Source organism: Colletes gigas, unplaced genomic scaffold (assembly GCF_013123115.1).
Source record: "Colletes gigas isolate AHSC1104 unplaced genomic scaffold, ASM1312311v1 Colletes_gigas_Sc00011, whole genome shotgun sequence".
Classification (NCBI taxonomy): domain Eukaryota; kingdom Metazoa; phylum Arthropoda; class Insecta; order Hymenoptera; family Colletidae; genus Colletes; species Colletes gigas.
The window spans coordinates 8242339-8264513 of NW_025106640.1; the positions used below are offsets into that span (position 1 = coordinate 8242339).

Here is a 22175-nt window from a genome sequence, read left to right on the forward strand (position 1 = left end):
TGAACGAATCGCGCATGCGCGTTTCGTAATTTACTCAGTCGTCAGTGGTGCTCCGATACGTTTAGTTGGGCGAACTATGTAGTATGCGGCACGCGGTGGTATTGGACGGTACGTTTGCAATGGTTTCGCGTCAAAACTTACCAAAAGTTGGTTAAAGCGTCGACGAAGTTTTAAAACGAGTGTGCGTATGCGTGGATGACAAAGAACAAGTTCTAGTAGTCCAGGAGTCGACGCTAACAATCGTAATTCTGGTCTTTGCGATCGTTGTGTCAGCTGGCAACGGTACCAGTGTGCGAGGCCGGTCTTGAGTAGAACCGCGTACCGGTTATATGTGTGCATGTGCGTAGCGTTGTATTCGCGCGAGCATACGCGCGCTCTGCGCTTGCGTGCGCGCGTACGAGCATGCCCTGTAAGGCTGTGTTTGTGATGCTTACGCATTTATGCTCAGATTAATGTCATCGAAATCCCATTGTGGATTAAAGTGTCTGTGCCTTGAGTACTTGTCGAAATAGTGGTGGGTAATGTCGTGTACTCATCGAATGGAAGCACTTTCCCGCGATGCCACTGAAGTCAAGATCACGAAGAGTGGCGTAGACGCCAAAAGTATATTCTATTTTTCAAGAAGAAGAAGCGATCCGTTTAACGGAGGTACGTATAATTGATCAACAGGATTTGTTTCATTTCAATAAACTCGAATGAAATATACTAGATATAATATTTGTACTTTTATCCTTAACATATTGCGTAGTAGTAAACTTCATTTTTACTAAATCTGCTTTTGTATATCTTGTACGTTTACAATATGATTCTCCGAAACTGTGATGAATATCATTTTATCCCGTGGATTCTGAACAATAGCACGATATTCGCGCGTAAATGTAACGTGCCTTGAATACTTCAGATAGATTTTGCCGCCAAATATTCAGCTCCCTAAGATCGATGTGATATTAAGTGTAAATAGAAAATGACTATTGCGTAGTAGTTAAAGAGTAAATGTTACTATCAAGAGAGCTGAGAGGAGAAAAGAAAGGAACGTTTTTCACGTGTCACGATGGTCACATGAAAAGCCTGCTATCACTTTTATGACTTTTTTCGAAGCTCATCTTTTCGATATAGCTGTGAAAAGAGTTCTCTTGAACACTTTCTAAAGGTTGCTTCAATAATAAAACGGATCGAGCTCGAGACGCTGCGACGTTGACCGCGTACATATACTTACAAACAGCCGTCCTCGGAACTCGTTTCTTCAGGGAAGCTCTCAGACTTTCGTCTGTGAGTTTTCATCGCAGAAGCTTTTAAGTATGCACAAGTTTGCACGCTTGAGAGAGAGAGACAAATTGAAGCTTTTACAATAAACTGTAGATGCAAAGTAAATGCGTGCATACGTATTCGTTTAACATATTCGTGTGAACGAAATAAGCAGGAAGCGGTTAGTTAAGGGCAATAAACAGACCGTCAGGCATCCACCCTCGACAGAGCTCTAGTAACTCGATGGCGTAATGTTATTACGTAGTTAAATGCGTTGCACGAGGACCATTTTGCGGTTAGATTTGTAGCTGTCCTGTGTCACGTGTCGTGTTCGGCGCTACAAACGAACATTTCATAAAAATTCATACGCTTTATCTCGAAACAAACTCCACCAATCTGATATATGCGTTGCATTCATTACACTGTTACGAACGGAAGAAAGTAGAAGGGGGAAATGCATTCGAAGTACATCATCGAATATTATTACCTTTGACATTGTTCGATTTCATAATATGGAATACGAGGAGGTCGTTTGGTGTCTAATGGTGCAATACGTAATGAAGTTACGAAGGAAGCCATACAAAGAAAATTAGATTCGTTTTCTAGCGTGTCGATATACGCCAGCGAGTAATATGTACTTTATAAGTTGAAAGAGAACAAAGAACTTGTAATTTCTTCCATAATTTAATTCTTGTTGTTATTATTATTATTAGCAATAGAATAGTAATTTGTTGCAAGTTGTGTTTCTGTAAACATTTGTCCTAAATATCGTTCGAGGGAAAGTTTAAAATTACAAATTTTAGTTGATGCGAAGTAACGCAGTGAAAACAAAATGGGCGAATGTATTTCATAAAACAAATGGGCATACGGATACTGCGTGGAAAGTAACATTTTAAGGACACGAAGATGCGTTTGCACGTGTAAAATACTAAATATAATACAAGAATGAAAGAAAAGAACCGGAGAAGATACGGATTGGAATAGAAGGAACGGAACGGGATGGAGTGGAACGGAACGGAACGAATTATGTAGAGTGGTTAGGATCGGAGCAGATCGGACCAAACCGTATCGTTGCATGGCAGTGAGCAGTATAGGGAAAGGGAAAGTAGGACTAGAGAATGAGGGGGAAGAGAAGGGGCGACTGGTGGAGGGGAGTTGGCAGTAGGGTCGGTGGGGAAAAGGCAATAGCAAGACGTAACGTTCTCCCACTCTTGAGGCCCCAGCTTTACCGAGTCCGTTCGCGTCGGCCAGTTCGTTAGTAATTACACGACGAGAGATACGTTTTGGTTGGGTATCGTACCGTAGAACTTGGTCGTGTCTGAATACTGTTTGGGTGTGGCGTTTGTTTTTATAGGATCTGGTGTAACATCGTCGATAATTATTCTCATCGAAGACTGTTCAGTAGTTACAAAAGGAAGAAAAGTTTGAATTCACAGTGGTGGCTGCAAGTTTGGACTAAGCTTACGTACGTTGAAAGTGTTCCCGCTAACGGAGTGTGTAACGTTAAAACCGTTGAATACCACCTGTTTTCCAAGGTAGAAAAATGCTGCAATTTCGACGGATTTCGAGAAATATGCTTTCACATTGTCGAGTTAGTACAACGGGAAGATTGTTTACGTGTGTTTCTCGGGCAACGTTACATTTTGTAAATGCTGCAAGGAACGATAGTCTCTCGAATCCACGAGTATAGTGAAGATTTTGCATGCACGCAACCTTTCCTCTACAGCTCTGAGGATTCTCGTGTGCCTCGTAAGTCGGATCACATTGTTTCCGATACTTTCGATGCAAGCCAGTATTCTCCTTCCAAACCGACAAAATCTCCGTTACTTGTTACTTGGAGGCGTCAAGTTGTGTTTGGATCATCATATGTCTTTCGTGTCCGCCGTATTTTGTTCAACCGCATCGGAAGAATGACAGTCTCGGAAGAGTAAGTACGATGACGCATCGAAGTACTTCCTGTCCTTTTTTCCTCTCTCTTTTTGACTGACTGATTTTTATACTTTACAGTTTTAACAGCATTTAATACACGATAGTATTGAGTTTGCCGTTTCATACATTTGTATAATTTATTTCTATAAATTACTTATTTAACGCTAACAATGGGCGAGTTTTGCCATGTGTTTTTCGCATTGAATGTTGTACGTTCTACAGTAATCGTGAATAATAGCAAAATGTTCGTTTTTGACAAACTGTACAGTGCATTTTTTCACTAAAAAACTGTTGCTACGTTTATTCACAAGCTATTACTTTTACCTCCTTCGTATCGTGTTTGTGACAAATATTCACCTGACCTACATATCACGAATGAACAAGAAATTGGCTTGTAGAATAGAAAAAAGAGAGAGTGAGAGACGCGAGTAGAAATTTTCTTTAACGTATACCTAGCAATAGAGTCCAACGGCTTATCGGAAATCACGGTATTACTAATGCTTTTAAGTAATTAGAGGGATAGTAATCTTGCAATTAGCATCGAGCATACAAGAGTCTAATCGTTGTTGCAAATCGTGTTATTTTAAACAGAAATTGAAAGTACGAGATACAAAGGAGGAAAAGAACGAAGGGCAACATTCTATGAGATCGTGTTGGTATGTTATCCGGTGAGAAAATTTCGCGCCAAGAATGATCGGCTCTAGTCGTACAAACATCTGGTTCGGGTGAGCATTGGAACGATCGCAGACACTCGTAAGGGTTGTTGTATCATGCAGAGGGTACTCGAGCGTGTTCGAGTTACTCGAGCGCGCTTTTAAGGTTTTAAGACCGAATGCTGTCGAAGGAGATAGGAATGCATGGTATGCGACTTGTTCGTTGCGACGCGTTCTACTCCGAGTTGGCCCGATTCGATTCGACGACAACAGCCGAGGAGGGCCGAGTCGAGCCGATCGCGACCGATTCAAACCGATCCCTTTCCTGCCGACTGTGACAAACGTCCCTTTGCTTTGTTGCTCGACTGCAAATTTCTCGAACGCTTCGTGACCCTGATTTACCGATCGTTCGAGGACCATGTCTGTTCCGTCATGCATTTTTCCTCGCTCACCTTGCTAGATGCGTAAACCATTACACGTCATAGGAAAATTCTCTCGGTAAGCTGTTCTCTCCGTTTTTATTAATCTCTTGTGCCACGCGTAATTTCAAATAAATACACTCACCCAAAAACAAACAGACAAGTTTCGAAGTAACGCAATTTATCGATGATTCGCTATCGCGTTTTCAAGTTTATAGATAAGAAACGATCGCTGGAATAATATCGATAAGACAAGACGGGTACAGCTGCACGCTTGGCAGCGAATCGCGGCGAAATTGAGAAGCATTGATGTATAACGGTGCATCCTTTTTACACGAGTGACAAGGTGCACTGTCGTCGATTGTCTTTCGCGTATCAAACGACTTGAGATTTCGACTGTCCATTAGCAATTTTACCGAAGGTAATTAGTGATTCTTGTTCTTGGCGAAACGATCGTCGAGAAAGGTTCTTAATGCGCATCGTAGATAGTAATTGGCGCATAAAAACGGGATAGAATTTGGAGAAACTAACGACGAAATGTCACTGTTATTCGTATACGAAAAAGGTCAGGAAAGCAAAGCTTAATATCGTCGGGATATTGAAAAGCTTTAACGTTCATTTTTGTTCCCTATACTTACTCGTTTTTATCTTTTTTTTTTTCAGAATGGCCACGGAGTTGGCAAGTAAGAAGGCCGAACGCGAGGCACTGCGTGGCGTGATTCAACAATGGAATGCCAACCGCTTGGATCTGTTCGAGCTTTCGGAACCGAACGAAGTGAGTTTCCGTATTGTTTCTCGTCAGTGTCCGGTGGGTTTTTCAATCGCTCGATCGAGATCTTTTCTGACGTTTGTCCGATTTTTCAGGACTTGGAGTTTCACGGAGTAATGAGATTTTACTTTCAAGACAGTGGTCAGAAAGTCGCGACCAAGTGCATCAGAGTAGCATCGGATGCGACGAGTCAAGCGGTGATCGAAACTCTTATCGAAAAATTCCGTCCAGATATGCGAATGCTTTCGGTTCCAGAATATGCCCTCTATGAAATTCACGAGAACGGTGGTAAGTAGATATAACGTATACAAGATAACGTACCCTCTCCCCTTGTCCTGTTTCTTTTTCCCCGCTCATGTTTTGGGGGGACAACGGGGAACACATAACGCGACATCGATTTCGATCGAGCGTCTTACACGCGCGGAAGTTAAGCGTATTTACTAATCGAGTTTCGTTTACAGAAGAACGTAAGCTCAGGCTGGATGAAAAACCGTTGCTGGTGCAATTGAACTGGCACATCGACGACCGCGAGGGACGTTTCCTTTTACGAAGAATCGACGACAAAACCAACGCTCAGGGCGTTGGTTTTTCTTGTTCAGACGGATCCAGCTTTCGCAGAAAGCTGAGCAAACGCGAGAAGAAGCAAATGAAAAAGCAAGAGAAGCTCAGTCGGTTGAAGAGTCTGGAACAGGACGAAAACGCGGTACCCGTTGATCAGAATGGAGTGGCGGAGAAACTGTATACGGGTAATGACTGTCGATCAGATTTTGCTTGTTAAAATATATTTAAAAACGAATACGCTTTGGTAAGGAGACGTTTGTTATTTCAGAGCTACCAGAAACTAGTTTTACCAGAAGCATTTCGAATCCAGAAGCTGTAATGAGAAGACGACGACAACAAAAGCTGGAGAGAAAGTTGCAGCAATTTCGCAGCAAAGACGGCGGTCCTGATACGGGTGGAACGTTGAAGATTTACGGCGAGGCGCTTTGCAAAGACGTCCCATACAAAACGTTACTTTTAAGTGTACGGGATTCGGCGGTTCAAGTTGTACGGGAAATGCTCTCGAAATACGGTTTGGAGAAGGTTGATCCGCAACAATATTGTCTCGTGCAGGTCAGTCTCTCCTTTACTTTGTTCTTTTTTTTTTTAACGAATACAATTCAATTAACGTATCTCTTATCGCATTCAGATACATATATATAAATACGATTATATTCGTTGATATTATCGATTGTGGAATTGTATCCAATCCTTTGCTATTTTATTTTGAACATTCCACAGGTGAACAGCGAACACGTGAGCGGAGGAACACAGCAGGAATATATATTGGACGACGATGAATGTCCTTTGGCCATTCTTATGAATCATCCTTCTGCACGGGGTGAGTTGGTTTAAAATCTTAAATATTCCTCGAATCCTTTGCGTCAACGAATATTTAAGAAGCACAGAATTTACACGATGACTGTTCCAGTTAAATAAATCGAATGCGATTACCGTTCGTTGTAGGTATAATCTTATTAACGAGAGATATTCGGTGTTAATCGTCGTGGAACTTTTCGAACTCACTCGCTAAGCTTGGATATTTGATAGAAAGACCGGCTAATCGATTGGGTATCAAATCGAATACCGAATATATCGAAAACATCGCTATAAATGGAAGAAATTTGTTCAGTTCAATAGATTACTTTGGAACGGAAACAAAGAGCGAGGCCATTAAGCGAAGATACATTGAAAATTTTTATTTCTTTCTGCGGTAAAGTAAACGTTGCAAAGGAATGTTAAGTTGGTCGCATGATTGCAATGTATGGTTGTGCATCGACGTCTATTAAACACGGATGACTGTAACTCATTTCTGATCGAGAAACACGCAAAAAATCGCTGACCAACGAGTGGATAATTAATCATTCTTCAAACAAATGTGCTTATCTCGAAACGTAATGCTTATCTTAAAAATTATGATGTATGCGATTAATCTCAAACTATTGGAGTACACGTACTCTCACATCACAGACTTTCATGATCCTTTCTTGTGCTCTTTTTGGTGCACACTATAACACAGTGTGTTTCAGGATTCGCTTCCTCGTTTATAAAATTTGATCGTCAATCGACTGGTACGATTTTCTAATCTACCGAATAAAATAAAAAAAAACATTCTTCGAAAGATTAGAGAGCCATGTGTTTACACTTTTGCTCGTCACTGTATACCGATAGGTACACGCGCGTGCGCCAATTCCTCCTCTGTTCGTTCATGCTAACCAACGACTGGCCACCCCCGTTTCTATCTGCAATGCTCAAGTTCATTCGCGCAACATTGTGACGTAATGCAACGATACTTCTTGTCAGTCGTGATTCGAACTTGGTCGCGACGCGAACAAGTCTCGGTGCAATTCTCGCTCGAGTAAGGAAGAGAGTTTGCTTTTACCTTGGCCAGGCAGTTCTGAACTTCCGTGGAAATAGTTGTCACGATGAAACGAGATCGGTTGGCCGGTGTTCAGGATTGTACGATATCGCGCGTGAAAGATCACCGCGAACCGTGGTGCAATGTAACGAATAGTATACGGTAAATCGTCGAAATATCGGGACGATACGTTTCGAAATGGGGTGATTGGAAACGTATTTATCGCTGCAGCCTGCCCGGGTGTGAAAACGTGCCACTCATCGTAATTATTTGTAAACGAGGAAACCTAACTGCACGACTTTTTTTGCGAGATACGACGGGGTTTATTCGGGGTGTAAGAAAATCGAGGGATAGACGAGGGCATACGACGATAGCATCCCGGGCAGAGAAGAACCAAACCAGCGAAAAATCGCTATGGTACATTAAGGGGAAACGATATCATTTTTCACAAGCAAGCTCTTTGTACGATTTTTGTAAATTCCTGAAAGGAATAAAGAGAAGACGACAGTATATATTTTGTCAAGTATATTCGCCTTAGAAGAAAGATCGTGAAACGTAGAGGACCAAAATTCTGACGGACCATCTTTGATCGTAAAGGGGACCACATCACGAAATCAGGGACCACAACTGTAAAATCAGCGTGTTTTACGCAACATGATGGATTGGGGGATTAGACGTAAGAATCTTGCCCTAAAACCTTTTTCTTGTAACGAATTCCGATTCACGTGTTTTCCCCTTTTCCTTCGTTGTTCTCTTTTTTAACCGTCGAATAGTATTCTCGAGAATTGGAACAGAGTGCATGAATATAAATATAACACGCACGACGTAACCTTTGCATAGGGTAGATCAATTCGATCGTCAAATCTCCATGTTTATACGCTACGATGAAAGTATCGGAGAACGTATATATGTACATTCGACATCGATTTTACTGTCGAAGGTCTGGTGCAAGCGACTTTTAAAGAATGTGACTTTGATTATTGATCGTTTTTCAAATACGTTCATCCTACAAAAGTTTCCATTTCTTTATTGTTTCTTTGAGAAATAACGAAATATCGTTTTCGTCCAATGGTAGGATCAAGTTAGCTTTGACCAGAGATCAAATAAACCAAATTTAATAACGTTAGAAACGTTCCTGATTTTTCGTGTCCGTTCCTTTATGTTTGCGTTGATTTCGCAATCTCAACGATGGGGAAGCATCGTTCGACGAGTTAGTGTATCGATCGTAGGAAATGGAAGTAAAAAGGTGCGCTTGTGTCGACGCACGTGGACTATCTAGGTCAGTTGGACACGCAACGTCTAAGACGTTACGATTTCGCGTCGATACCGACAACAAACATAAGGCGATCGTTGTTTTGCCGCTTGAAATAAGAAATGAATGAAATTTTAGGAATCTAATTATATAATTATAGGAATAAACTAAACTAGGAATTATACCAGGGGGGGTAGTGGATGTTTCGATCAAAACACGATTGTTATAGAAATGAAATGAACCGTGACGAGATACGATTAATTAGAATCTTTCGTATTGTTTTCAGGTTCAATTATGTTCCATGTACGTAGAAGACCCGCGGATTACGTGCCTCGGAAGCGCAAGAAAAAACCTAGCGGAAAGTGGAACGAGTTTGACCACAGGTTTGTAAAGAAAGCAGCCATCTCCCTACGATTTGGTTTGGCGAACAGATTTTTTTTTACAAAGACGTTGGATTCGATCTAGCATAGATCGAAGGGCGTGTGCCCGCGCATGTGGACTAGCTATCCGGACCTTAGGGACCATGGATGTAATGATTTATTGTACGATAGTCATAGGTCGAGTTGCAATAATATTAGTGTGTCATATGTTGTACCGTGATCCAATACGAATCTTACACGTTTATAATTATTTTTCAAACAGTCTTCCCAACGATAGTTTCAAATATACATATAACGCGTAGAAAAAAAGTAACCATATATGGACAGGTTAATAAAATAATTAGAATCATATAAATATCATAAATATTAAAGAGGACAAATCGTTACGTCTATGGATTACCGTGAGTAATCGATGCAACGAGTCTACGGTTCGCGTGGTTTGGTTGCCGCAGGTACGAGGACGAGAGATTACCATTTTTGCTCGAATTAAATCCTGATGGAAGTGACGTTCCGAATGGAGCCGGCATACGACACCGGTTGCAGCCTAACGTGACGGAGGTAGGCTCGGAAAGGCCCATAGGTCCACAGGCTGTACAAGCTCAAACCCTAACATTGACGGGACCGATGGTCATGCCGAGGCATTGTGTGATTGCTTTTACTGAAAATATTGTTACACTTACGCCTTGCTCCAGAGACGCTCACACATACGTTAACAATCAGAGGATACATCAGACAACGATACTCCAGGTAACGTTTCATTGCATTGTGTTGTGTGTACACGTTTTGATGGGCAGTATTCCAACCATTCTGTTTATAGAAAACAAAATAGTACCCTGTATATGCTACAAATTTTTCATGATTCTTTATCTTTTCACCAACATTTTTAGAACGGAGCTATCGTCAAGTTTGGCAGACTACATACCTTCAGATTCATCGACCCAGCGCCCGAGGAACGCATCAGACAACGACACGATTCCGGGAGGCAAATCGAATACGGCTACGACCGGTGAGTGCATTCAGTACGATTAGCAAAGGAATAGTCTCGCTTGTTCGTTGTTTCGCTCGGAATGAATAATATGAGATACGCGATACGAGACGCACGATGCACGTTAGAACAACGAATAAACGAGTAGATGGATAGACACGTTAAAAACGGCCACGTAGCAACTCGTGGACGATCAAGATAATTTAGGGAGTAGGTTAGAGACCGAAGGTTTAAGGAAAAAGGAGGAAAAACTCCCCGGGGGAAGTGTCTGCGCTTGAAGTATCAGGTGAGAGAGTAAAAGGATGTAGCGAGTAGACGAGATCGCCCGAATTTGGCTGCTGCGATGGAAAAAAAGATCCGCGTTCCGGGAGCACGCTTGTTTTTATTACGTATAGTTGACGAGGTCGGTGTATCCGGCGAAGAACGTAGAGTCGCCGAAGGCTCTCGTCCCCTGGCACCCTCAAGTTTTCTTTCGTTTTTCGTTTCTTGGTTTTCGCTTCTTTTTCTCCTGCACGCGGCCTGCTTCTGTACCGTAGACGCTCCCCAGACTTGACCAATCAAGAGACGAACGCGGAAAGATACGGGTCTGCGTCCGGAACTCCGAACGGTGGTCAGGTTCAAGGTCAAGGCCAGGGCCAGCCGGGTCAGGATCAACCGTCCCATCCGTCTAGTCCGAGCAAGTCCGCCGCGTCTGGCACCGCCGCAGTTTCCCTCGCTCGAAGCCCGAATCACGCGCCGGAATCCACGCACAATTACGAAACTACCTTCGATCTCGATGGGAACGTTGAGACCGCCAGTCTGACCAGCAGCAGGGACGGTAACAGGTAACGGAAGCAGTGGTTTACCACTGGACGAAAAAAAAAGCTTCGCTTTTGTCTCGAAGTGGCGTGATGTGCGCACGGAGATATGCGTGCTTCCGTGAGTGGATGGGTGTGTGCGTGCGTGTGTTCGAACGGGGGGGTTGGAAAGAGGAGACGGGGCACGAAACACTCGGTCGCGATAAAGGAGCGATTCGCTGGAATTTTTTTTTTTTTTGCAACCACGAATTTCGTTCGATTCGGGGAGAACGAATGCAGGAGTAAGAGCAAAGAGTAACATGGATGTTTGTTCCCTGTTTCGACAGAACGTTGCAAAACGATCGACAACCACGCGGAACGGATCCGATATTGCCGGCTGTGCTGGAGTTTCTCGAGGAAACGGAGGAGACCTTCTTTCATGCTGTGATCACGGATGTGGAGCCGTCTGCGCCTCAGTTTAAACTCGCGCCAACGTACACGCTTTACTTGGCGGCGAGATATCGCGCGAGCACGCACTATAGACCGGAGTTGCAACCTACGGAGAGGGCGCATAGATTGACGGTGATGTTGGCGAACGTCGCCGGTATGATACAACGAGTGATACAGGTAATGGTAAAGGAGAGAAATAAGAATGGAAGATTGAAACGATGAGTAAAATTAAATACGTTTAACGAATTGTTTAATAATGATGAATTTCGAAACCGTGATAGCATGTTATAAATGTTGATAGGAACGGTACATGGACGCGTCCTCCTTGGCTCTTTGGTTGGCGAACGGATCGGAACTGCTGAACATGCTAAAAAATGATCGACACGTAGGGGCGTTCTCGACGAGGGCACAGGACATTTTGACGGAGGCGGTTCACGCGGCATTCGCGTCGTTGGTGCGCTGCATTTCTCTGGAACTTGCGCCGGCGATGTCGCAGTTCATGGCGGACGCCGACGAGCCCGCCAAGGAAGCCGGGGTCCTGCAAATATTCTCGAGCACGATGGCTCTGCTGAGGCGGTGCCGAGTGAACGCCGCCCTCACGATTCAGTTGTTCAGCCATCTGTTTCACACGATAAACGCAACCGCGTTCAACGCGTTGGTCTCGAACACGAACTTGTGCGTAAGGTGGTTCGGTCGTCGGCTGAAAGCGAGATTGAACGCTCTCGAGACTTGGGCCGAGAGGCAGGGCCTCGAGCTTGCGAGTCAGTGTCACCTGGCGACGATCATGCAAGCGACCCATCTCCTGCAAGCGCCGAAATATAACGCGGAGGAGCTCGCCACGTTGAGCTCCACCTGTTTTAAGCTTAATTCCCTCCAAGTCAGGGCGTTGTTGCAAAAGTATCAACCAGCCGCGGACGAGCCGAGACTTCCGGCAGAGTTGATCGAAAACGTAGTAAAGGTAAGTCGATTTGCAAATTCATCATATCTTTTATCGTATTACAATAACGTTCAGTTGCATTGCGTTACGTTGTGCGAACGTTTCAGGTGGCGGAAAGCGTGGCCGATACGCTCGCGCGTGCCGATGGTAGAGAAATTCGACTCGAGGAGGAACCCACGCTAGCGTTGGCTCTTCTTCTTCCGGAGGACGGATACAGTTGCGAAGTAATACGCGGAGTACCACCGGGTTTGGCTGAATTTCTAGCTCCCTTGCAACGAGACGGTTTGTGTCGAATGGCGCCACAGCCTACGAGCAGTGGATACTGGACCATATATATGATAGATCATCACAACAACGTGAGTCATTTCCTCCGTGTCTTTAACATTTAACCAGGATGATGTTTAATCGATCTTTATCGCAGTTTCGTAGTCCCAGTGCGATGAGTAACAGGTCTGGAGGCTATTCGTGTCACACTGGACCTAGCTCGGCTCAGCCAGAGATTCACGTAATAAAGTTACATAAATCGACCAATGGAATGGGTTTGAGCATCGTCGCAGCAAAAGTTTGTACCACGATTCTGAAGCTCGTCAGACAGTTTTGATATTTAAAAATCTATGTGAAATTTTTCGTTCGTGTTTTGCAGGGTGCTGGTCAAGATAGGCTCGGAATATACATAAAGAGTGTCGTTGCAGGCGGTGCTGCTGATGCTGTGAGTACAGATTTATGATCAAAAGATCGCACATCGACTTTTAAGGGATCCTCATAAAGGTTATCTTATGAAATTTGCACAGGATGGTAGACTAACAGCAGGCGACCAGTTACTTAAGGTGGACGGACAAAGTTTAGTCGGAATTACTCAAGAAAAGTGAGTACACGTTGGAGACAACTGGTGACCAATTTTAATGTAACTTTCATGTACGTCCACCTATTCTTTAGGGCTGCCGAATATTTGGTGCGTACCGGACCGGTAGTAACCCTCGAAGTTGCCAAACAGGGTGCCATATACCATGGTTTGGCCACTCTACTGTCGCAGCCTTCGCCTGTTATGACCAGAGGTGCGTATTTTTTCGTTTTCCGCGCGATATCTGGGATCCCTCCTCCTCTTTTTCGATGGTGTTCCATCGATTCTCTTACACGGTCATCACGATTCCGTTCAGAGCCATTCCGATCGAAACGCGTATCGCGAGTCGAGCAACGAGCTCGAAAGAGAAAAGTGGCGCGAATCCGCGACCAGACCGACCGACTTTCTCGCGTCCAATAATCCCGCTTTGTTCCGCGATCAGCTCGAGGGGTAATGTTCCATGCTTTATGACGCTTTCTCTAATCGTTCTCGCTCGCATTACGTATCTCGGTCTGCCTCGTGCGAGGCCGCGAGGTGTAAATAATCGCTTGATTAACGCTTTACTAACTGATTCTTCCCCGAGCAGCGCACAAAGCCCGACCCAAGTCCGAGCATTTGGAAGCTCCGAAGGCGCAGGAAGCGAACGAGCAGCCGTCTACATCCCATTCGATGGGTAATTTGTTGACCGTACCGAGGCACGCGATCGATTCGGTCCGTTCGATCGATCCAGTACCATCAGGTGCGACAATCACCCTGATTTCCGAGGGTCAATCATACAATTTCGATTCCTTGAATACCGCGTGTCGTTTGAACCGAACGAACGACCCGTGGCGCGTTTTGCCGCAGGATACGCGACGGTGTTTTCGAGACGAAAATCCGTGGGGTTTCGTAGATCGTGGCTCGATCGTCGGGCGCAACGAAGCAATCTTGGTACAACGAGTTTGTCCGTCGCGGGAAGAAGAAGCTTCGCTTCGTGCGGCTCTCTGTTCGTCTCTCGGGACTCTGCCTGCGTCTACTCGAGGCCATTCTTACGTTCCGCTTAATGATCCGCGTTCTTGGACCGATCGTCTCCCCCCAACCGATACAAACGTTCGACAAACCTGTCCGCAAATACAGGTCGCGGATAACGATCATACGTCTATCGACGCGAACGAATCCTCGACCGTGGAAAGCAAACTCGACAGCTTCTCTCTCGACTCGATACCTTACATCGATCAGACGGATGATACTTGGCTGGATGAATCGAACGATAGCATAAACGATCATCAGACTGAGACTGCGACCACCATGTCAAGGTCCTGTTCCATCGAATCGCTACGTCGACTCGACGTGCGAGAACCAACGACGACGATCAAGCAACAGCCTTTCGAACAAGAAACGAGGGACACTGATTTAACATTAGAGAAGTTAGAAATAGAAACGCCTACCTCGACGAGTAGTTCGTTGGATAGAGAATCGATGGAGTGTGAAACGAGAGAGAAGAGCCAAGCGTTTAATGTCTCAAGGGTGTACACCACGATCCCGGAATTAAATCTCGATTTGTCTGGCCTGGACAGCGACACGTCCAGCGACGTGTCGAGCTTCGAGAAATGTTGGAAATCGCCGGAAGAAGTACGCCTTGGATGTGGCCGGGTGGCGGCTCTGGCTAAACATTTTTCCAAGCTCGGGAACGCTGAGTCGGTTGTGTCGAGATCGAACACAGTCAGGCTGGGAAACGATTCCAGAAGATTTGCATCCGAGCCGAACTTTGTCTCGCCGGAAGTATACGAGACAAGACCCGGTCATCGTTTCTCCGTTGTTGGCAAAGAATATCTGTCCGAATTGGATTTGCGGATGAGCAGCGAGGAGTACGCGCGACACGGTAGCGCGATCGAGGATATTATGACCAAGAAGAATGAAAAATCGACGAGCAGCAAAGAGAAATTGTCGTTGTCGGAGCAACGACGAATAATAGAACAGCTCGAAGAAATGTCCAATCTCGACGACGCAGTCGTTCATCCCTGTTCATCTTGCGAAAATATCGCCACGTCTTCGGATGATATTCTTTATGAAAATTTGGATTTGAACGTGAACGAGCACAGTGACGTTCAGGATGACTATACGGAGGAGAAGTTATTCGACGCTCGATTTCCAAGGCAATTTTCGAGCTCTTATCCATGTTTGAAGAAAATCGATTTACTAAGAGGCAGAGAAAATAAGATAGAACGACGCTCGCAAAGTTCTTTCGTCGATGGTGAATCACGACAAGCAAGTGACGCAAAATTCTATTGGGTTATCCATGAATTGAAAAACAGTTCGTCTCAAGATTTGAGATCGTGCACCCAACGAAAGGAGGATCGTACCTCTATCGAGACTCGACCAGAGAGTAACAACGACCAGGAAGAACGTACTATAATTCCTGGTGACGATTCTGCCAACGATTCGACCAAATATCGACAGAAATCGATCTATCCAAGATCAAATCGAACCTGTCTAGAAGTTGGTTCTGTTTTACGTAAGCAAACGACGCATTGCTCGCGTTCCTTGAATGTTTGCCTGCCGAGTTTGGACATGATCGTTGTATCCAACACGCCTGAACATCCACGCCCAGCAATTATATGTACACGTTGACGAATTTCTTTTAATCCAAGCCATCGGTTTTTCACCACGCATGGCGAGGTTTTTTTTCATTAAACGGTTTCGTCGACCACAGTTTTTTGGTTCCCCTTTTTAGTTAGCAATTTATTCGCGATCGAATTCAGTGTCGTAACCATGACAAAAACGTTTTAATTTTTAATTTAGATCCTAGCAATGGCCCGAGCTAGTTCTACGTGCAAGCAAGTCCGTTTGACGTTCTTTCGTTCGCCTCGCCTATACTGTTCGTTTCACATGCGTTCTCGTTCGTGTTCGTGTTCGCGTTCGTTTTCGTACACAAAACATCTTGCACGCGTATACGCACTACGTGCACGTTGCATGCTGTCTGTTGGCTTGCTCACGCTAGCTATAGATGTTACCTTCTCGTACGGTCCCGTACGAGAAACCTACAGATACGTGTTTTTGCATCTTGTGCTTATCGCAGGACCTCGTCGCATGAGTGAACGAGATTTACCGTCGCGACTTGGACGCGACGCAACCGCTCCTCAGCAACAAATACATACCAGCAAGTCCGTGCCAGCGTTGCACAGTAAGTAACAGTATGACTGACGTTGGCCCATCGATTTGCTATCGTATTTTTACAACACCGTGTCCGTCGTTGCTATTGCCTTTCACTCGTTCATTCTTCTCTGCTCTGATTTTTCGACGTTACTCTCCTGAAACTTGTCATCAGCCACATGTTTACATAAACATTTGTTATTGTTATTGTACTTTTATTTGTTCACCGCGTCGTTTCATTATATTCGCGAAGAGGAATGATTGGGGAAAAAGGGAGTATGTTATATATTTGCGACTTATTACAGACGTTGGCACCGACGGGAAACAACAACACGAGGTATTCAATCCTGGTTACAGCAGAGCATCGTCCAGCAACAGCGTTACACCACCGGTTACCCAACCACCGTCGATGACCGCAATCAACGGTACTACATCGCTGCGTTCTCGGCAAGTACAATGAATATCAGATGCATTGTTATTCGAATATGTTATTTTTGCCCTCGAGAATATACGTTAACTTTCTCATCCTATAAAACAGCTCGAGTCATAATTTGCATGACCCGATAAGGATCGGAACACTACCGCCAAGCGGACTTGTAAGTAGACAGCAATCATCGCCGAATTTAAATCCCGGTCAGACGACCGCGAGCAGCAATAGTTCGACGACTGCCATCGGAACAGGCTCCGCAAATATTCTTCAAAGCAACGAAGCCGAACGATTTTATCAGAACTTGAGTGTCTACAGAAATCAAGACGCAACGGCAAAACAGCGATATAGCCCTTCTCAACACTCGGACGAAAGGTAAGCTTTAGCTTTTATTTGCTGTGATTTGTTCGTTGATCGTACGGTGATCGTATTTTTCGTGTTTCAGAAATCCACTCCAGTTGCAGAAGAGTTCGAGGGGCTCTCAGAATTCTTTAAATCGTCCAGGTACGTTCGAAACGAGCCAACCTAGGGATCGACCGATATCCGCCTACGTATCGCAAGCTCAGCAACAGTCTTACTTCGGTGGCCAATCGCAACAACAAGGCAACGCGGCGCCTCCGAGATCGCAATCCTCGCGGGACATAATACGACAGGAAGCGAAGCTTCAAGAGATGCAAGAGGAAGTCAGGAGACGCGAATTGCGAGGTGGCGTACCGATCCCCCCGAATCAGTGTCGACCTGCCACGTACAACATAAAATCTAATATGACGCAACAGTCGACCAATACGGTCGTTCGACCGACGAAATCGATCAGTTCTCAGCCAAATTTCGGATCAAATACGCCGGTGGCGGTGTCCTCGCCGACGATTTCGACGGCTGGTCATGCCGCGAGGCAAACGACCGCTGCAAATTACGGTTACATGGACTCGCATTACGGACCGTACGTGGTCCAGTATGGCAAGTCTCCGCCCACGCATCAGCATCAGCATCAACATCAGTATCCGCATCAGCACCAGCATCAGCATCAACTTCAGCCGCAGCCTCAGCTTCAATCGCAGCATCAGCACCAGCATCAACATCAAAATATGCAACAACAAAACCTTGGACACGTTCAGTACAACACCCAACCGACGAGGGGAAAGAACGACTCGACTCGATTGCAACCGAACGGGATGTCGCTTGACTACGGAAGGGATCAAGGTGGTCAAGAAATTGGTAGACCGTATGCCGACCAAACTCGGCACTTTGCTGCTGGATCGCAGTATTATTTGAACGGCGGTTCGGATGCGCGAAGCGATCAGTATATCAGTGAAAACGGCACGAACAGAACGCAAACTTTACCGGAAGGAACCGCGTCCATCCAGCCGAATGAAATTGCTCCTATACGACCTGTACTTCCCGAGGATGGATTCAGAGAAAGTCCTCCGCCCCCACCACCGAACACGACTCATCCTCTCTACAACAAGCAATCGGATTCGAGATACACGGCGAGCATGCAAGATCCTCCTCGAGGTGGATATTACCCGGCAAATGGAACGGCGGGGACTACTTTGCAACCGCGACAATATCAATACAGCGCTACAAATCCTTGGCAGCGAGAAGAAAGGGAAAAGGAACAAGCGCTGAGGAGGGAAGCTGCGAGACAGTGGCGAGATCAACAAATAGCGGAATTGAGTGCATTGCCTCATAGAACCTCGCAACAGGAGGAGCAGCTTCGAGCTCTCCAGTTGGAAAGAGATTTCCAAAAGAGAGCTGAGGAAGTTGCTAACCAGCAAGACGACGAAGAGGAAAGTAACGATCTGGATGCTGAAAGCATGCAGCGAGTTCAGGGTTTGCTTCGTCCAACTACGACTCAAGAGCGAGGAAATCTGCCGGAACAACATAATCCTAATTTGTCCAGGGTGAACGTTGCCAGTCAGTCTGCTCGTGGTAGCCACGGTGTTCAATCTCTCGGTGGATCGATGCATTCTACGAGTGTTACCGCGCACAGTGTCGGTGCTCAGCAATGCTCGCAAAGCATTTCAAACATCTCTTTAAGCCAGCAAGAAAACTCTGGCTCTCACTTGTCCCAAAATCTCCAACACGAACATACCAATCAAGTACAAAACGCTGTCGGGCAAATACCGATGTCATCCTTGATTCAGTTGGCTACTTCTCAGAAGTCCTGTTCTCTTGGCATTCCTCAGTCCATCGAGGACAAAGAAATTCAGCGCAGGCAGGATGAGATCAAAAGAAAGCAGATCGAATTCGACGAAACTTTAAAACGGAAGGAAGAAGAGGCTAAACAACAACAGATCCAACACATATATCAGCAGCAACAGCAGCAGTATTTACAACAATCGCAATCCCATCTTAAGAATCAACAAGTATTACATCCTAGTATGTTGCGGTTGGAGAATCTGGTTATCAATGGACCGAATACAACCTGTAAGTACATACTACGTACGATGAATTAAAATGAGTGAAAAATATACTCGTATGTGTATAAACTAGCCAACTACATATTTTATAGCAACCCAAAATGGTAATAGTGACGCACCTTTGCCACCGGAACGGGGCTCTAGCTATGCAGTGATGTCGCAACAAGGTGCTCTCAGACCGAATAGCGTGAACGCGTCTAATATGATGCCATTGGCCCATCCTCAACAGCCAACTTCCATTAAAAGAGTCTCGTTTCACGACTCGAACGCGAATCCGGCGGAAGCTATGCAACGAAACGTTTCGACTGGAAATTTAAGCACACCGCCATCCACAACTATGGATATTATCGCGGAAGATCCAAATGTAAGATTCTCGAACTGTCCTTTCTTTTATTTGTACAAAACTGAATTTCCCCAATTTTCCTGTTGCATATATTTTACCGTCTTCTTTATTTTAGAAAATTTGTTTTTATTTGATTTTAATCGCGATAAAAGTTTCATTTGAATTTGATTGAACATTTGTATTTCAGAATTAACATGTCAGTGGACGATCGTAAAAAGATTATCAGTTTCTCGCCTGATTCCAGAATTTCATCAACGATGCGGAAAATTTATTGGCGTCTCCAAAGACACCGGAAGGATCTGGTATTCCAAGTACCGGCAGCACACCTGGCGTGATAGGTGCTCAGGAAGTTTACAAGTAACGCCACGTTATTGTTATTGTACAGCGTATAAATCGACCCAATTGCATACACGGTAAAAAAAATATTTTGATCGCTCGATTGTCCAGGGATCCGAGGCAAAGACGATTGGCCGAGAAGCAAAAACTGCAACAGAATTCTCAAATCGGGCCGGTACCTGAGAAACTCAGCTTTAAAGAAAAGATGAAAATGTTCGCGATGGAAACCGGCGAAGACGGGACACCTCGTGATAAAGTGAAGATTTCACGCGCCCAACGCGAAATTGATAACATAGGTAATCCTACAGCCCTAAACAGCAATAACAACAGCACCAACAACAATAACAACATTGGTAGCAATACTTCTATCGCCAACAACAATAGCAACAATAGGAATTAAGACTGAAATCCTAAATCAATTTCATTCGTAAGCACGTCGTGTAGTTACTGGCGCAAATAGATGGGGTGTTACGTGGAATCATTCCAACCACCGTTTGCAGAGTTTCTGGCTAAAACTACGTACCTACGAAGAACGCATACGTAACGATTAATAACAAGAATTATTTCGGACAAACGTAATTGTACACTGTCGAATCGTTTCTCGTCCTCGTGGCAGACCACGTTCGATGTACTCGATTCGTAATCTCTTGATCAATTTAACGTTAACATTGAAAAATTTACACGCAACGAACAAAGCTTACGAGAATTATCGCTCCGTAACTTAAAACTATTACGTTGACTTCGCCTAGGCAGCGTACAATAAAGATTATATTTTACGAATGTACATAGATGGTATTAGTATAATTTTTAGAACTACTTGTTATTTACGATGTTGTTTCATATTTATATTTGATATCGCACGTATCGTACCGAGTACGGAGCGTCTCGACGTTACGCGTATGCACGTTTTCATTATTCAGCCAAGCGGCACGAAAGCTTTAATGCGATCGTTCGATAGAACGTGCGCGCGCGCGCGGACTAATCAAACAGGCAGCTTTAAAATAAGACTATACAAGTAGAAAAAAAAAGATACGCGTCCGACCCAAGGCAGTTTAACAATTTTTAACTACGGTTGGGCTGTTACGCGTTGTAGGCCTACCGCGTTGATAGTTGTCCGTCTTCCGCTTTCGTTCCATTCTATTTTGTTTTAATCAACCTTTAAATACTACGCAAGGTTCTAGGGACCCCGGCGTATATTTATTTTTGGTATTTCAAAATGAGAAAAAAACGCGTGCGCTAGGGATTCTATATATTTTTCTTATAGACGGATGATTTTCTTTCTTTTCTTTTTCTTTTTTAATATGAACGTCAAAAGTTGTGTGCATAGTAATTACAGGTTTATTCTATCGACGGTCACACATTGTTCCATTCCACGTCTATTCTTATCGACGATGACCAATTAGATAATTATTTTTTCTTAAGTAATTCAAAGGAAAAAAAACTCTCGAAGGAAGAACATAGAATGACGATTAGTGTTAATTGTGCAAAATAGTCCACTTATGCTTATACACGTAATGCGCGATGAGGTAACAGTCTAGTTATTACGGTTTTTTTTTTCAACATTTTTGTTCGTCACATTGGTTTTGCTAGTATGTGGAGCAAGCGGACGATTGCGACACGCGTTAACGAGACATGTGTAGTAAAGTATCTTCTTTGTTGTGTATAGCAAGCATGTGGTACATTTGCACTATATTTGTTGTAATGTACTTCACGTTCTGTCGAAACGAAAATTGATTTCGTTGGTGACTTAAAGCAAGTACTCTGCGATAGTAAACCTTATTATCAAGTATTGTCACAATTTATTATCCTATACATTACCGATTATATTTTTAAAGATCACATATTTTTTAACTATTGTAAAGAAGTATGATGCGAATGAGAAATATAAGAGTCACTTGTAATTTCAAAAAACGGTGGAAAAGATACGCTAGACGAAGTTAAAGTTATTCGTCCATTGTATTTCGGTGGGATGTGTGTATGAACACAACGAAATTTCAACAACGTTAGGAGTAAAAGCGATAACAGAATTTTTGGCAATGTACAGGGAGAAATCTTTGTTGCACGCAAAGGAAGGCAAATATTTGTACACACATTAGTAAATTCGTAAAAATAGTAATACAGAAACGCATCTCGTGTATCGTCCATTTGCAACTGTTTGGAGTGCTGTCCAATCTTGAAAAAATGGAAGAGACTATACAGTATTTATCTTCTTTGATTATTTTAAATCATCGCTATTGGAAATTTTATATTTTCTGTGTAGATGTAGTTACCGAATGATTTTAACATCTGTACAAAATATAACGAACGAATAAATTTAATTTGTCTAGTGTGTAATTACCTTTTTCATCACCGTGTGTTTTTGTAAAGTATTTTAGCAGCTAGAAAATTTCCTCGATCGTTTTATCAACCATACTTACCCGATTATTAATAAATTCATTGTAAATTTTACGCGGCGAATTGGGCTTTGTTTTTAAATTGTACTC

General features: G+C 44.0%; 1 protein-coding gene across 10 annotated transcripts; it reads left to right on the forward strand.

The window, feature by feature from the left end:
- Positions 1-97: 97 nt before the first annotated feature.
- On the forward strand, positions 98-22102 carry LOC122398533 (afadin). 10 transcript variants are annotated; one of them, XM_043398489.1, is made up of 26 exons: positions 98-648; positions 4910-5021; positions 5111-5303; positions 5477-5761; positions 5845-6128; positions 6297-6396; positions 8952-9048; positions 9498-9792; positions 9933-10051; positions 10567-10854; positions 11154-11433; positions 11558-12214; positions 12301-12549; positions 12615-12755; positions 12837-12902; positions 12985-13058; positions 13130-13248; positions 13621-13773; positions 13927-15528; positions 16093-16197; positions 16472-16613; positions 16705-16968; positions 17039-19020; positions 19106-19377; positions 19601-19713; positions 19804-22102. In XM_043398489.1, exons 2-26 carry the CDS (start codon positions 4911-4913, stop codon positions 20090-20092), a joined length of 8280 nt encoding a protein of 2759 aa, XP_043254424.1. In that variant the 5' UTR covers positions 98-648; position 4910; the 3' UTR covers positions 20093-22102. The 10 variants fall into 10 exon arrangements, with proteins under 10 accessions (XP_043254424.1, XP_043254426.1, XP_043254422.1 ...); XM_043398491.1 differs by having other exon boundaries at positions 5151-5303; XM_043398487.1 differs by lacking the exon at positions 98-648 and adding an exon at positions 2496-3172.
- Positions 22103-22175: the final 73 nt, after the last annotated feature.